The 17,144-nt window shown below is 39.0% G+C and overlaps 1 protein-coding gene across 3 annotated transcripts in view; it reads left to right on the top strand.

The window, feature by feature from the left end:
* Window positions 1-17,144, top strand: part of BMPR1B (bone morphogenetic protein receptor, type IB) — a 262,703-nt gene that overhangs the window by 183,391 nt on the left and 62,168 nt on the right. For all 3 annotated transcript variants that reach the window (XM_006874690.1, XM_006874689.1, XM_006874691.1), the window contains exons 3-4: window positions 10,926-11,028; window positions 11,510-11,612. In XM_006874690.1, the coding sequence (XP_006874752.1) occupies window positions 10,926-11,028; window positions 11,510-11,612 (206 nt within the window). The remainder of the gene's footprint in view (window positions 1-10,925; window positions 11,029-11,509; window positions 11,613-17,144) is intronic.

The following is a 17,144-nucleotide window of genomic DNA, read 5'->3' as shown; positions in this document are numbered from 1 at the left end:
CAGGTCCTTAGGTCCCCTTAACCTGGAGCTTGTACACCGTTTTCCCAAAGGGTTGTTGTTGTTAGGTGCCATTGAGTTGGTTTCCACTCATAGTGACCCTGTATAGGGTTTCTGAGGAGCAGCTGATAAATTTGAACTGCCGACCTGTCGTTTAAACCAATCTTGCTGTGCAGTGCTTATCCTTAACCTGGAGCTTGACTCTGTTTTCCCAAAGGGTCCCCTTAACCTGGAGCTTGACACTGTTTTCCTAAAGGGTTGTTGTTGTTAGGTGCCATTGAGTTGGTTTCCACTCATAGTGACCCTGTATAGGGTTTCTGAGGAGCAGCTGATAAATTTGAACTGCCAACCTGTGATTTAAACCAATCTTGCTGTGCAGTGCTTATCCTACAGTGCCACACCAGGACTCCTTCCCAAACGGGAGGGGCCTCACAAGCAGCTGTCTTCCCACAATTTGAATTCACGAGATTCTGGAGCAGGTTTCTCACTTCACCTCATGTTCTGGGTCCAAGATTGGGGAGAGGACCAACTGAGCTGGAAAGGTGGTTTCTCGGGGAGAACTTTGGGGGCACAGACTCTCTTAGAGACCACTCTGAGACCCCAGTCTCTCCTTCATTCCTTGTAAGATTGAAACCCCATCTCTGGCAATCTGTGATAGTTTTCTTCCTGCAGAGGGAGTCCCCCCATTTACTCCTCCCAGACTAGAGCTGCTGCTGATACTTGCCCAGTCTCTGATCTGCATCTAGATGTACCTCTGTTGTTGCTCTAGGAGACTGCTGATGGCCAGTACCTGCTACAGCTATTGTGCAAAGGAGGCTGGCTCTCACAGTCCTAACATGAGATATGTATCTCCTTTGACCCAGCAACCCCACTCCTGAGGGTCTATTCTGGAGGCAGTCAGTAGATAAGGACACACATGTGTTTATTGGAGCACTGCTGACTAGAATAGTGTCCAGGGCCATCAGCACTGAAAGACTCAATGACTGTGGTAACCAGCTCCATTCTGCAACATTTTGCGGTCAAGTTAGGACACAGCTCTTGACCTGGAGGGGACACCAGGATGTATTTCAAGAGTCTGCAAGTTGCAGGAAAAGATACTGCGGTATGAGCCCATCATTATTGGGTAAAAATAAGTTGTCTAAGCATGAAGTTGTGTGAGGTTGGGATAAAGTGCAAAAGCATTATCTGCTTAATTGATGGCCAGAATTGGGAACTAAACCTGGTTATGGTAGCAAAATGGAAAAATGATGGACCAGGGAGAACTGAAAGCAGTATAAAGATGTTTCTGATGTTTCTACAAATATGGAAAAAGCGACTTTGTACTTGGCCAGGATGGGAATTGAGCAGGAGGAGGAAAGGAGAAGCAGATTTATCCTACAGCACCATACCAGGACTCATGTGTGAATAAGTGTTGTTGTGAAGTGCTGATGAGTTGGTTCGGACTCATAGCAACCCTGTATAGGGTTTCTGAGGAGCAGCTGGTGGGCTTGAACTGCTGACCTTGTCATTCAAACCGACCTTGCAGTCCAGCACATTAACCCACAGAGCTGCATCATAAGTTGTTGTTGTTTTAAGTATTTTCGAGTTGGTTCTGACTCATACAGACCCTGTAAAGGATTCCCAAGGAGCAACGGGTAAGTTTGATATGCCTACCTTGTGGTTCAAACCAACCTGGCAGTCCAGTGCATTAACCCAAGGTGCCACACCAGGACTCCACACCATAAGTTGTTGTTGTTAAGTGCCGTTAAGTCGATTCCGACTCATAGCAACCCTGTATAGTGTTTCCAAGGAGCAGCTGGTGAGCTTGAACTGCTGACCTTGCAGTTCAAACCATAAGTTGTTAAGTGCCATCAAGTTAGATCAAGCATAAGTAGAGCACATTAAATTAAGACACCTATTGCAAAATTTTAAACATCTTAAGAAATATGCTTCTAGTCATTCTACTACCACCAATGAACAAGTTGGGTTCCAGAAGGCTGTTTATAAATTTATGTGACGATAAATCTGCAGTCTGATCTCTTGACTGCTGCTTCCATGAGTGTTGATAGTTGATCCAAGAAGAATGAAGTCCTTGACAACTTCAATCTTTTCTCCATTGATAAGAATGTTGTTTATTGATCCAGTGGTGAGGATTTTTGTTTTCTTGACATTGAGATGTAATCCATACCGAAGGCTGTGCTCATTGATCTTCATCAGTAAATGTTTTAAGTCCTCTTCACTTTCAGCAAGCAAGGTTGTATCATCTGCATATGGCTGGTTGTTAATGAGTCTTCCTCCAATCCTGATGCCACGTTTTTCTTCATAGAACCCAGCTTCTCATATTATTTGCTCAGCATACAGTTGAATAAGTATGGTGAAAGAACACAACCTTGTCGCACACCTTTCTTAATTTTAAAACATTCCGTGTTCCCATGTTCTGTTTGAACAACTGCTTCTTGGTCCAGGTACAGATTCCTCATGAGTACAATTAAGTGTTCTGGATTACTCCTACTTTGCAATGTTGTCCATAGCTTGTTATGATCCACACAATCGAAAGCCTTTGCATAGTCAATAAAGCACAGGTAAACATCTTTCTGATATTCCTGATTTCAGCCAAGATCCATCGGACATCAGCAATGATATATCTTGTTCCACAGCCTCGTCTGAATCCAGCTTGAACCGCTGGAAGTTCTCTGTCAATATATGATTGTAGCCGTTTCTGTATTACCTTTAGCAAAACTTTACTTGCTTGAGACATCAAAGATATTGTCCAATGATTTCCACATTCCATTGGGTCACCTTTCTTTGGAATGGGCACAAATATGGATCTCTTCCAATTAGTCGGCTAGGTAATTGTCTTCCAATTTTTTTGGCAGAGATGAGTGACTGCCTCTTGTGCCGCCTCACTTTCTTGAAAGATTTCAAGATTTCAGCAGTCAAGAGATCAGATTACGTATTGCATTAGGCAAATCTGCTGCACAAGACCTTTTTAAAGTGTTGAAGAGCAAAGATGTCAGCTTGAGGACTAAGGTGTGTTTGACCCAAGCCATGGTATTTTCAATAACCACATATGCATGCGAAAGCTGGACAGTGAATAAGGAAGACTGTAGAAGAATTGATGCCTTTGAGTTATGGTGTTGGAGGAGAATACTAAAAGTGCCATGGGTTTCCAAAAGAACCAGTAGATCCATTTTGGAAGAAGTGCAGCCAGAGTGCTCCTTAGAGGCCAAGATGGCCAAACTTCGTCTCTCATACTTTAGACATATTGTCAGGAGGGAACAGTCTCTGGAGAAGGATATAATGTTTGGTAAGATGGAGGGTCAGAGAAAAAGAGGAAGATCCCCAATGAGATGGATTGGCCAGATGGCAGCATCAATGGACTCAAGTGTGGCAACAGTAGTGAGGTTGGCCCAGGAACAGACATTGTTTCGTTCTGCTGTGCATAAGGTTGCTATGAGTCGGTGCTGACTCGATGGCACCTTACAATAAACAACAACAAATCTGCAGTGATTGAGAAGAGTTAAAGCTTGTAGTCTCTAGAGGAAAATCTACCTGTAGTGGTGGTGGTGGTGGTGGTATGCTGTGGAGTCGGTTCCGAATTGTAGTGACCCTGAATAGGGTTTCCAAGGCTGTATATCTTTACAGGAGCAGAAAGCCTCACCTTTCTTCCATGGAATTGCTGGTAGTTTCAAACTGCTGACCTTGAGTTTAGCAGCCTGACTCATAACCACTGCGCTACCAGAGCGTCTTCATATCTACCTAAAAAGGGATATTACTTGATTCTTCAAAGCTTTAAAAGAAGGTCAGCTACTTTCTTACCTGTGGGCATACTTGTGTGTCCACTTCACCCAATAAAAATCTCTGGAGCAGTTAACTGATGGATTTATTTTATGGCCCATAGACATCTATGCTGCTGCTTCCTTTTTTAGGAGATGAAATTTTTGAAACAGAAACTAACCATCTTACAGAGTAGAGTTTAGTGGCATTGTATATATTATTAAATGTTGTGTGACTTCTTTGCTGTTGAATGCTTTAAAGAGGACTTTTGCAGCAGATTTGTGCTAGACAATAAATAACATCATTTAATTTCTTGACTGCTGCTTCCAATGACCTTGATTGTGGATCCAAGTAAAATTAAACCTTTGATCCAGTTGTAAGGATTTTTGTTTTCTTTATGTTGACTTGTATTCTGTCATGAAGGCTATACTGTTTAGTCTTTATCAAAGTATTCTAAGTGTTTTTGGCTTTCAGCAAGAAAGGTTGTGTCAGCTGTATAGCACAAGTTGTTAGTGATTATTCCTCCAGTCCTGATGTCATGTTCTTTGTCATAAAACCCATCTCCTTGGATTATTTGTTTAGCATACAGATGGAGTAAGTTGGCAAAGGATACAGCCACTATGCACACCATTTTCTGTTTTAAAGCAGGCAATATCCCATTGCTCTTTTCAAATGACTGCCCCTTGATCTTTGTACACTTATCACATGAGCACAATTAAGTGTTCTGGAATTCCAATTCTTCACAATGCTGTCCACAATTTGTTATGATCCACAGAGTTGAACGCCTTTTTCATAGTATTAAAATACAGATAACCGTCTTTGTTGTATTTTCTGCTTTTCAGGATTCATCAGCAATAATATCCCTTGATTCATGTCTTCGTCTGAATCTGGTTAGAATAGCTAGCAGTTCCTTGTCCATGCAACTGTTTTTTTTAATTACCTTCAATGATATTATTTGATAGTTTTTGCCTTCAATTAGATCACCTTTCTTGGGAATGGGCACAAATATGGATCTCTTCCACTCAATTGCTGTCTTCCACACTTTTAGCACGAATAAGCATTTTCAGCACTGCATCCATTTTTCAAAATATCTCAGTTGTTATTCAGTCAATCCCTATGGATTTGTTTTACAAAATGCCTCCAGCACAACTTGTACTTCCTTCTTCAGTACTATCAATTCTTGGTCATATGCTGTCTCCAAAAAGGTTCAACATCAACTAATTATTTTTGTTACAATTACTCTTTGGGTCGAATCTGACTCGATGGTACTTAACAACAACAACAACAACTCTTTGTATCACTTACATTTTCTTTTGATGCTACCTGTATCATTCAATATTTTGTCCATAAAATCCTTTATTTTACAACATGAGGCCTGAAGTTTTCATTTAGTTCCTTTAGCTTGAGAAATGTCAAGCTTGTTCTTTTAATTGGTCATCTAACTGTGGGTTCTTGAACATTTCACAATAATATGGTACTTTGTCTCCTCAGCTGCCCTTTGAAATCTTCTTTTCAGATTCTTGTCTTCATCATTTCCTCCTTTCTGTTTAGCTATTACATATTCATGAGCAAGCTGCAGAGTCTCTTTTGATATCCAGTTTGTTCTTTTTCTAAAAAAAGTCTCCTGTTTTAATGACCTTTTGCTTTCTTCATGTATGATGTTCTTAATCTCATCCCACAACTTGTCTGGTCTTTGGCCATTAGTTTTCAATGCATCAAATCTATTCTTGAGATGATATCTAAATTCAGGTGGTAAGTATAGCACGTTTTATTTATACACTCTTTCATTGGTGATGAGTTGTTTCCAACTTTCTGGTTATTGTGAATATAGTGCTACTATGTACATTTGCATACAAGTTTTTTGAACACCTGATTTCAACTCTTTTGTTTATGTATCAAGGAGTGGAATTGCTGTGAAAATTTTGTTTAACTTTTTGAGGAAATGCCAAAGTGTGTTTCAGAGTGTCTGCTGTTTTCCTTATTGCCTTCAGTGTTTACATGTTTTAGATTTCATTAAATTTAAGTGATTTCACTAAAATGGCTAAAAACCTTGAAAGAATCCAGAGCACATGCTGTTCAGAGGCAGTCTTTCTTCACAGCAATATTTATGCCTTTGACCTTAGTCCAAGAAGGAGAGTTGTCATTGACCCTTCTCCATTCATTAGGTTTGAACTTTCCTGTTCTAGTTCTTATACACTGAATTATTTCGGATCATTGTTGGCTTATAAATGAAGTAAACAATTTCTGTGGTCTTGATGATAACTTATAGGTAATGTACGACAGAATAGTCCTGCCACTAATACAAAAGAGTCAAACCACAAATCAAGGCTAATTCCATTCTTAGAGTTTTCTTCCCATAACCTTTTTGAACTGCATTGACGTATCACAGTCATGGACGTTGAACATAAATATGTATGAGAAAAGGATGGAGATAAAGCTTCATACTTAATTTCTTAGGACATGGCAGTAGTGGTTTAACACTTATTGTTGGAAATCGGCTGGCTACAAATAATTTATATATAACAATTCTTGTTTTTCGTATTTAATCCCAGGAGGAGATAGTAGAAAATGGGTTCTATGAAGCCAGAAGTCTAACACAAAACCTTAACTGTCACAGTCCACCTCTTATCAATTTGGTACCTGTACATACCTTCTGAAGCTAGATATAATATCAAAATCAAGGCAATCATAAAGCCATATTTGTGCCTGACGATGTAACTAGCATATGTAATCAAAACCTCATAACCTCATTATGTTGTTGTTCTTAAGTGCTGATGAGTCAGTTCTGAGTCATAGCAACCCTGTATAGGGTTTCTGAGAAGTGGCTGGTGAGCTTGAACTGCTGACCTTGGGGTTCAAACTGACCTTGCAATCCAGGGCATTAACCCATAACGCCATACCAGGACTCCCTCATTATATTATCCCCAAATTCTTCAAAGTCCACATTATAACCTGGGGCAAAATTTGTCTTTATTGATAAATCTAAAAGACTTTTAGATTTGCTTCTATATACAATAGTGTAACCATCAAAAGGTAGATATTTCCATTACAAACAGGAACAATTATAGGGAAAGAAAGGATAAACTTGCATCAGTCAAGTTAAAAATCCAGCAAAACAATTTACATTAAATCTCAATGCTTGAAAATAATCCTCTGTCTTATGAAAACATCTGGACAGTGGTCCTGACCTCCAGACTCTGGGTATTGGCCATACAGTCTGGTTTCTGGATCAAGACCCCTCAACCCTGGGCTTCAGATCTGCCTTCCAGACCCACTGGAAAGGCAACTCTTTCAGCTTTGGTTGGCTCCATTTTCTAGTGTCTGAATAGTGACCCTACCGCCTTGACTCCATCATACCCCAATCTTTTGAGAACAGCAACTCTGCCCCCTCAGCTTTTGGCAGAGACCCTGTTTTAATGGAAATTCCACTCTTGGTACCAAATTTTGTCTTAGTTCTCTAGTGTTGGTATAACAGAAATACCACAAGTGTATGGCTTTAACAACCAGACATTTATTCTCTCATAGCTTAGGAAGCTAGAAGTCCAAATTCAGAGGGAAGACTTTCTCTTGTCTCTGTGGAAAGTTCTTTGTCTCCTTTCAGCATATGTAAACCCAGAATTTCTTGATGATCTCTCTATGTCTTGGAACCAGTTGTCCCTGAATCTAGGAGATTAACATGCAGGAAACCCAGTTAAAAGAGTACACTCCATTCCTGGTTCTTCTGCCTTGGGGGCAGTAGGTACCTTGTTCATGTCTCTCTCCTTTTCTGTCTCAAAGGAGACTGGCTGAAGATCCAACCTAATCATGCAAACTGCATCCAATTGCATTAATATAATGGAAGTGAGGATTTACAACACATTGGGTAATTCTATCCGATCAGGACTAATCACATCAGATCATATACGGGATTGATTGTATATATTAGATCTCATCATGGAGGTTTTAACTGAATCTCAGCTGTTAAAAACCACTAGAGAATCCTGGCCCAGCCAAGTTGAAACAAATCCTTAATTATTACAATGTGCTTGAGACAAGGCCTTGCTCTGTAATTTATGTACAGCCGTTGTTGTTGTTGTTAAGTGCCATCCACTTGGTTCAGACTTATAGTGACCCTGTATAGGGTTTCTGAGGAGCAGCTGGTGAGCTTGAACTGTTGATCTTGCAGTACCAACCGTCTTTGCAGTGTAGCGCCTCACCAGTCATAGATACTTTTAGTAACAAAGTCCCGTGTGGCACATGTGGTTTGCTGTTTGTGTTAACCTACATCTTGGCATTGTAAACCTACCCTGTAGTACCATGGAAGAAAGATCTGGTGATCTGCTTCCATAAAGACAGCAGGCAGGAAAACCTTATGGAGCCCGGGTCTGCTTTGTGATACTATTGTTGTTAAGTGCCGTCCAGTCGGTTCCGACTCATAGCGACCCTGTACAGGGTTTCCGAGGGTGTAAATCTTTACGGGAGTAGTAAGCCTCATCTTTTTCCCGCGGAGCAGCTGGTAGTTTCGAACTGCTGACCTTGCGGTTCACAGCCCGAGTCGTAACCACTACGCTAGGAGATTTTAATACACTGCTGTCAGAAAAGGACAGAAAAAAACAGAAAGAGACGCAGCAAAGACACAGAGGAACTAAAAATACCATCAGTCAAGTGGACTGCAGTTCAGTGACTTTGATTGCATTCTTCAAATTAACAAACCATTTTACCCTCCTTTTCTAAATTGTTCCTCCTCCACTAACACAAACTCACAGCACCCTGTTTTCTATTTAATTGTTTGAATTGTTGTCCATTTGATCCCATATGGCTAGTTCATAAAAAACTCGATGCTTAAGGCAGACATTCTTTACTAAAGCTGAACTATTGTTTAGTTTTAAGAGATATATATGTTTTCCTGAAACAAAACATTTTGTTATTAAGATAAAAATCTTTGTATAAAAGCATTTCAGATCAAAAGCTCCATTTATATTTGTTGATTCAGGCTCAGTTATGCATCAAACAGTGAACAGATGTACCAAGAAAGTGAAGTAGAAACACAGACACTAGATCCTACCTCTACCATATAATTTATTTAATGAAAAACAAAACAAAAGACAAACAAATAAATAATAATTGCTGCCCACAGTTGAAACTGGAGTCTTGGTATGGAACTTCAGGATCAGTTGTTGTTGTTGTTGTTGTTGTTAGGTGCCATTGAGTCAGCACTGACTCATAGCGACCATATGCACAGCAGAACGAAACACTGCCCAATCCTGGGCCAACCTCACTACTGTTGCCACGCTTGAGTCTATCAATGCAGCCAGTTGGCCAATCCGTTTCATTGGGGATCTCCCTCTTTTTCTCTGACCCTCCACCTTACCAAACATGACATCCTTCTCCAGTGACTGGTCCTTCCTGACGATATGTCCGAAGTATGAGACACGAAGTTTGGCCATCTTGGCCTCCAAGGAGCACTCTGGCTGCACTTTTTACTGGACTGCAAACCACAAGGTTGGTGGTTCAAACAGAGCAGCTGTTCCTTGGAACCCCTATACGGGGTCACTATAAGTAGGAACTGACTCAACAGCACTTAACAACAACAAAACAAATGAAACTGACAGAGTTGTCAAGTTAACAAAACCTTGAAAGCCACCATTTCCAAAAGGTGCTTCCCATTGCTATAAAAAGTCCTTGAAATCTGAACATGAGCACTATGATATCCATTTTTTTCAAGAAAGCAAAAATAGCAAAGCACTGTAGACTAGTATTTGTCTGTATTTTCCATGTATAGTGGTCCAAGATGTAAACCACATACAGCTTACACAGAAATTGCAATAAACTTGGACAACAAAAATTATATGCAAGTTTTATACCAAGAATTTAAAATGAGTCCACTCCTGATATTTCACCACCAATCTCCAAGCGGTGTTTCCTGTGTATGTCATTGCTCACAAGCCTTTGGATCATAATAACTGTGAAAGCTGTATTCACCACATAACCATGTGGGGAAGAAATCAGCGGCAACTCGGTCTTAACTGTGGCACTTAGTATGATAAACACAATATACAGAGACATCTGAAGTAGTGGACTCAGTTTGCAACAACTACCTACTATTTCCAAATGGTTTTGAAACCATTTTGACTTGATTCTGTTTAAAATATCAACATTTGTGAATTTGTTTTCATACTTCTTGGCACCTACTGAGGACTTCCCAGGAATGAAACAGGGGAACCTTTCTAAGTCTGACATTAGTTTTGCAAGCATTGCTTTGATTTGCTTTTTATTTAAAGCCCTTTTCTCCAGAAAATTCATGCCTTTGATATCTTCTGAATCAAAGATGACCTCAGTCACAGAATTCTCACATGACTGGGGAGGAATGACCTCTTTTTTGGCTCTGCCTGGTATTGCACTTTTATAACATCATTGTCCCTTGAAGGCATGCAGAATGTTTGCAGTGACTGAGTCCTGCAGGTTTTCCAATTTGCCTGAAATCTCATGTCTGCAAAATTATGAGAGGCCAAGCTGTCACAACTTTCATCAGTGGATGATGAGTTCCCCTGAAAATCAATTTCACGTATCTGAAATTCTTGATATTCTATACTCTGACATCCCCCTTTTTAACACATGGCAGATGCCCATGCTTGCAACAGGCACCCAGGCCTGAAGAGTGTCCAGAACGCATGTGCTACTGTGTCCCACAAAGCTCCAACTATATTTGTTTTTGTTGTTAAGTGCCGTGGAGTCGGTTCTGACTCATAGCGACCCTGTACAGGGTTTCCGAGGCTGTAAACCTTTATGGGAGCAGAAAGCCTCATCTTTCTCCCGCAGAACAGCTGGTAGTTTCGAACTGCTGACCTTGAAATTTGCAGCCCAATTCATAACCACTGTATTAGGTGACTTCAAAAAGTTTATGGAAAAATTAAATTAGAAGATAATTGGATTTTTCCATAAACTTTTGGAAGCCCTCTCATATCTTTTTGACAGTTAAGTGTGCTTTCACAATAGGGAGTTTTGAGAGCCTCTTAACAGATTATGATCTGCAGTGATCATTGTCTTTCTTCTATTTGTAGTGTAAAAATGATAAACACTCATTTCCTTTTTTCTTAGCCACATACAGATGGCTTGCTTGTACATGCACACACACACGTTTGCTCATACATGCACATACACACACATACTTATTTTGCCTATTTGGTCTTTAGCACAGACGGATACTGTTTCACGATGATAGAAGAAGATGATTCTGGGATGCCTGTGGTCACTTCTGGATGTCTAGGACTAGAAGGCTCAGATTTTCAGTGTCGGGTAAGAAAGATAACTTGATTACACCAGTCCTGATTGATTACACTTTGGCTAGATTACAAACAGTCAGATTGAAAGCAAAATATGGCAGTTGTTTCTCTTGACCTTTCTGTTTGGTAACTCAACTCAAAAAACTTGTTTGAAATTTCTCATTGGCCCAATTGTCCCTTTATTTTAAAATCAAATACTATTTTTAATTGACTGATAGTTTCTTGCTTAACGATCCATTAGATCATCTCACTCAAATTCCAATTTTGATAATTGCACTCAAATGTAATATTAATTTTGCTGAAATACAAAAGTTGCAGTAGGATAATGCTTGATAATTGAAAAGAAAACACCTTGTAGAAAACTTTTTCAAGATTTCTAAATTTATCAGAAGTTTAAGTGTGTTCCCTAAGTGGTCCTAATGCCTTACGTTTTAGGTTATGTGACTTTAAAATTTAGAAGAAACCCACTAACGGCTCTTTCATTTCAATCACAGGATACCCCCATTCCTCACCAGAGAAGATCAATTGAATGCTGTACAGAACGGAATGAATGTAATAAAGACCTACACCCAACTCTCCCACCACTGAAAAACAGAGGTAAGACAAGAAAGGTCTCCTTTCTAGAAAATAAAAACTAAGCCCTATTCCAGAAAATTCTGTCTGTACCATTTTCCACTGCTGGAGTAGAGGACTGAGGCAAGGTCACATTGTGCAAACCTTGTTGGAAACAGTTGAAAAGAGTCATGTATGCAGACGATGATGTGGAGAGATGGAGTGGCTGGGGACTTTAGACCCAGAGAAGGAGAAGGGCTGTGTGCTGATGACCTGGGGAAGGCTTGTAATATATACCCTTTTGTGGGTCGATGATACCTGGAGGGGATTGTAACCATGACAGAGAAACGATATACAATAGGATGAATGTAAAGCTAATGTTCTCCCATGTAAACTGTCATATAATTCACAAAAAAACATTTTTTTTTAAAAGTATTTGGAGAAAAAACAAAAATCAGAGGGAATGTAAGCAAATGCTGTTGAATGATAATGCATGTAGGGGATTGTAATCATTGTAATCACTGTAATCATTGTAATCATTGTAATAAAATGAAATATGATAGGATGAATGTAAAGCTGATGCTCTCCCATGTAAATTATCACTCAGTTCACAATAAAAACTTTTAAAAAAAGAGTCATGCTTGGCTTCACTGTCATGATTCTTATTGTACTTTAATTCTGTCCGCTTCCCCTCAGAAAACTGCAATTTTGAGAACTTGCAGTGTATAGCATGACTGCAGTGCTTCAGGCTTACCTTTGAACATCACTTGGAAGTTATGATTCATCCCCAAACTGCCATTTTGCAACATTCGTTTAAAAAATAACAACCATATAAAGGACCAAATCTAAAATGTGTTACTGTATGGTATATATATATATATATTTCTAACCATTTCCTTTTGGTACAGTGACTCTGTATATTCCTTCAATCTTCTCTCTCTCTCTTTTTAAAAAAAAATGTTTTATTGTGAATTACGTGATAGTTTACATGGGAGAACATTAGTTTTACATTCATCCTATAGTATATCGTTTCATTGCCATTGTTGGTACTTTTATTTTTTGAATCTATACTGGAGTAACTACTTTCCAGTCAAACCATTTATTGATATATTGATAAAGCTTACATTTTTAAGTATTGTTCACTAAAAAAAAAAAATAAGAGCAATGTTACATCCCCCAAGACTTGAGTTAAAAACAACTCTCATGTTTCCTTTTTTTCTTCTTACTCACTGTAAAAATCAATGATTTGTGATTGTCATAAGGTTCTAATCTTACATAAACTGAAAAATAACAACTATAAAACAAATCCATTGGCATGAAGTCAGTTTCAACTTCTAGCTGTCCTGTGTAGGGTTTCTGAGACTGTAATTCTTTATGGGAGCAGATGACTCATCTTTTCTCCAGTGAGTGAGTGACTGCTGGGTTTGGACTTCTGATCTTACAGTTAGCTAGCTGTCCAGCACCTAACTTACAGCACCACCCGGACTTAGATGGTTGGTTGGTTGGTTATGTGCCGTGGAGTCAGTTCTGACTCATAGCGACCCTGTGCAGGGTTTCCGAGGCTGTAAATCTTTATGGGAGCAGAAAGCCTCATCTTGCTCCCGCAGAACAGCTGGTAGTTTCGAACTGCTAACCTTGCGGTTCACAGCCCAATTCATAACCACTACACTACCAGAGCTCCTTAAGTCTTACATAAGTGATTTTAAATGTTTTTATTTCCTGGGACATGAAAACTTTTCCTGTAAAATATAATGGTATTTCATGGTTTTAATGATAATATTGTATATTTGTTCCTAGTAATTTATAAGTTTAATCATTAATAACTCAAATAAAAATCACACAGCTGGTTTTTTGCTCAGGCTATATGCTTGCTGCAGTCCTGGTTTGGCTAGGTGCTAGGGATACAAACATAAATGAAGAACATTTTTTGTTGTTGTTGAAACATTCACACTGATGTGTGAGAAAGAAGCTTGTAAATAATTAAATGATATTTGGTCATGAAAATCTCAGTAGCATAATTAGATTATAAAGTTTGAGGGGGCTTCAAAAAGTTCATGACAGAATTCCATTATCTTTTAAATCCATTTTCCCACTAACATTTTAACCCACTCATATATTAATGACTCAAAAGAGTGAGTTGCCAACTGTCTCTGTGGCAGGAGGATTTCAAGATCACTTTATACAAGTGATACTTGAATTAAAACTGTAAGGATAAATAGGAGTTTGCTAAGTTGGTAGAACAGAAATATAATTAAAAATCACTGATAGGAACCAAGCACTGTGCTATTATGAGAAGTTAAACATTTGAGCCTTAAATAATCTTGTGAGGTGCTTATGATTAATGTTGCCAGTTTAAAGATCAGGAAATTACAGCACAGAGAAGTTAATTAACTTTGCCAAGTTTGCACAGCTTGTGAGTAGCAGTCATTCTAAACAGATGCAGGAAGAATGGTTTGGTTTGTAATATTTGGAAAGCGTTTGCAACGTACAAACATATGAAACAGAATGGCTGGTTGGGGAAAAGTTTATAACTACATTGTCTAAAGCATTTCTATTTTAAATCTATTTGTGGAGTGGTAGCAACAGTGTCAGTTAGGAGAGTATTAGAAATGCAGGATCTTGGTCCGTAGCTCAGATTTGTTGAATCTGTGTTTTTGGAAGGTTGGATCAGAAGACCTGCACTTTTTAAACTTCTTATTGTAAATTGTATGAAGGATTACAGGCAAGATCATCAGTTTTATATTCAACAAATCATATCCTTTGATTCATATTGGTGAGAGAATCTCCTCTATGCAATCACAGTTATCTCACCTCCTCCTTGTGATTACTATTTGCATTCTACATCCTTCCTATCCCTTCTCAACTTTGTTCTTAGGAAAATGTTGCCTTGTTGATGTGAATAATTGACCATTTCATGGTGAGCTTACGTTACTAGCTTTGTTTTACACCCCGTAAACCTATCTACTGCTAGGCTGAAAATTGGGCCACGAGGGTGAATTCCTTTCCAGACCTCAAGAGTGGCCAAGGACCATAGTGTCAGTTCCTCAGTCTCTGGCTGATCAGTAAACTCTTTTTTAAAAAATATGTTTTAGATTTGTGGCACATTTTCTCCCACTCTTCTAAAACCCTTTACTGTGATCCCTTTCAGGGCAGTTGGTAGTGCTCTCAAACTCATGAAGACTGATGTTCCATATTAGTACATTGTACTAATTAATTCCAAGCCACTTTAATTCTGCTTTTTTTTCTGCACATGGAGAAACTAATAACTGCACCTTAGACAGCTGCTCATGATCTTTCAAGATCCCGGATGCTATTTATCCAAGTAGGATGTGGAACATTGTCTTTGTAGGTGATGTTATTCCAATTGACCATGGTGTCCCCTGAGACTATGGTCCTCAGTCCCCAGACCCATTAACTCTTTGCCTTAAATTGTTTGATAATATCTAGGAAGTTTTCATCATTTTGTGTGCTGTATACTCCACCACATTTATAGTCGTGTTTGCAGAAAATGTAAACACCCATGTAGAAATGTGCTCTTGCAAACTCTTCCTCCATTATCCATTCAACCTATGTCTTAATCTGCATATCAACACACAGAAAAAAGTTGTGTGTATATCACTATTTACCTCTATCCTCTTTAGCCCATAAAATCTTCACCTATCTCCTGCCGCCCTCCCTCTTCCTATATATTGCCTTTCTTGTCACTGAGGTAACATGTCTGTACACTCTAGCCAGTGTATTACTCCCCCTTCCTTCCCACTCCTGGTAGCCATCAAAAATGTTTCTTTTAGTCTGGAAAACCTTTTCTTAATTTTTTACAGTGTTGGTGTCATGCAATACTTTGTTCTTTTGTGATTGAATACTTTCACTTAGCAAAATGTCCTCCAGGCTCATCCATATTATGAGGTATTTCACAGATTCATCATTATTCTTCAACCTTGCATAGTATTCCATTGTCTGTATGTATATACCAGAGGTTGTTTATCCATTCTTCCATCGGTGGATAATTAGGCTGTCTTCATCTTTTTGCTATTGTTAATAGTTCTGTGATAAACATCAGTATGCATATATCTACTAGTGTCCTGACTCACATTTCTTTCTTTTCTTGTTAAAAAAAAAAAAAAAAAAAAAAAGCTCTTATTGTGACTTGAGTGATAGTTTACATGGGAGAACATCGGTTTCATTCTATTGTATTTTGTTTCTTTGCAATGATTATAATCCCCTCCATGCATCATAATTCAACAGTCTTTGCTTCTATTCCCTCTGGTTATTTTTGTTGTTGTTGTTTTGATATATACAAAAACACTCAGGAATATATAATCATTTAAACAACTCAAGGGTACATTCTACAAGCCTGCCTCCTGGCCACCAGCACACAGTCTTTCTCTTTCCACAAGTCTAGAGTCCTCGGCTGCTCTCTCTCTCTCTCCATGCTTTCATCTCTGGTATCTCTGCTTCTCTGGATAGGGTCCCACCTTCTGCTAATGCTCTTCTCCCTTGCTGATCCTAGGGTCCTTTGTTTCTGGACTGCAAGATTAACTGCTACCCCTTTTATGTTACAAAACTTCTACCCTTATGGTTGTGACTATCATAATTAATCATGATAACAATTACTCACTATTGAATCATAAGAATCTTGTCCCCATATCCTTTCACCAGACCTGTCTAGACTATATGAAAGTTATTCAATGGGGATTCTACCTTCCCTCACACACTCTGAAAATAAACTTCCTCTTGAAAACTTGTAAGCCAGCTACTTCGTGCCTTTATAGCCCCCTCATCTGAGGTAGCCAATGTCTAAGTTGCCCATCCGTCTCAACCCTGTGTACAGAGGGGTTATGTTTGATCCTTGATGTGAAGACTCCTTCTCTTAGTTGGTATTTTGAGCTACTACATCCCTAAGTATAGGTCAGGTTCATTAAGTTGTAGCAATTTATACTTGTTTCCTTGATCAAATTTCTTTTATCTTTGTCTAGTCGCTGATTCATATTTCTTATGTGTATATACCAAGTAGAGGGATTGCCAGGTCAAACGTATTTTTATTTCCAACTTTCTGAGGAAGTGTCATGCTGTTTTCCAGAGTGGTTGAACCATTTACAGTTCCACCAACAATGTAGGAGGGTCCCTGTCTCTCCCTAGCATTTGTTGTTTTCTGTTTTTGTTTTTTTTTTAACTTTGCTGTTAATGCTGATGTGAAATAATATTTCATTGTTGTTTTGATTTGCATCTCAGAATCAACTTGATGGCACTTAACAACAAACAACAATGACTAATGATCTTGAACATTTCTTCATATATTTGTTGACTGCCTGAATGTCTTCCTTGGTAAATATCTGTTCTGTCCCATGCCAGTTTTTTAGTTGGGTTGTTTGTCTTTTTCATGTAGAAGTGTTGTTGTTGTTGTTGGTAAGTACCGCGGAGTCAGTTCCGACTCATAGTGACCCTGTACAGGGTTTCCGAGGCTGTAAATCTTTACAGGAACAGAATGCCTCATCTTTCTCCCGCGGAGCAGCTGGTAGTTTCATACTGGTGACCTTGAGGTGGGCAGCCCAACTTGTAACCATTACGCTACCAGAG

This window comes from Chrysochloris asiatica, unplaced genomic scaffold (assembly GCF_000296735.1).
Source record: "Chrysochloris asiatica unplaced genomic scaffold, ChrAsi1.0 scaffold00294, whole genome shotgun sequence".
Lineage (NCBI taxonomy): Eukaryota > Metazoa > Chordata > Mammalia > Afrosoricida > Chrysochloridae > Chrysochloris > Chrysochloris asiatica.
Note: the sequence above shows the minus strand (reverse complement) of the source record. Positions and strands in the feature narration are given on the sequence as shown.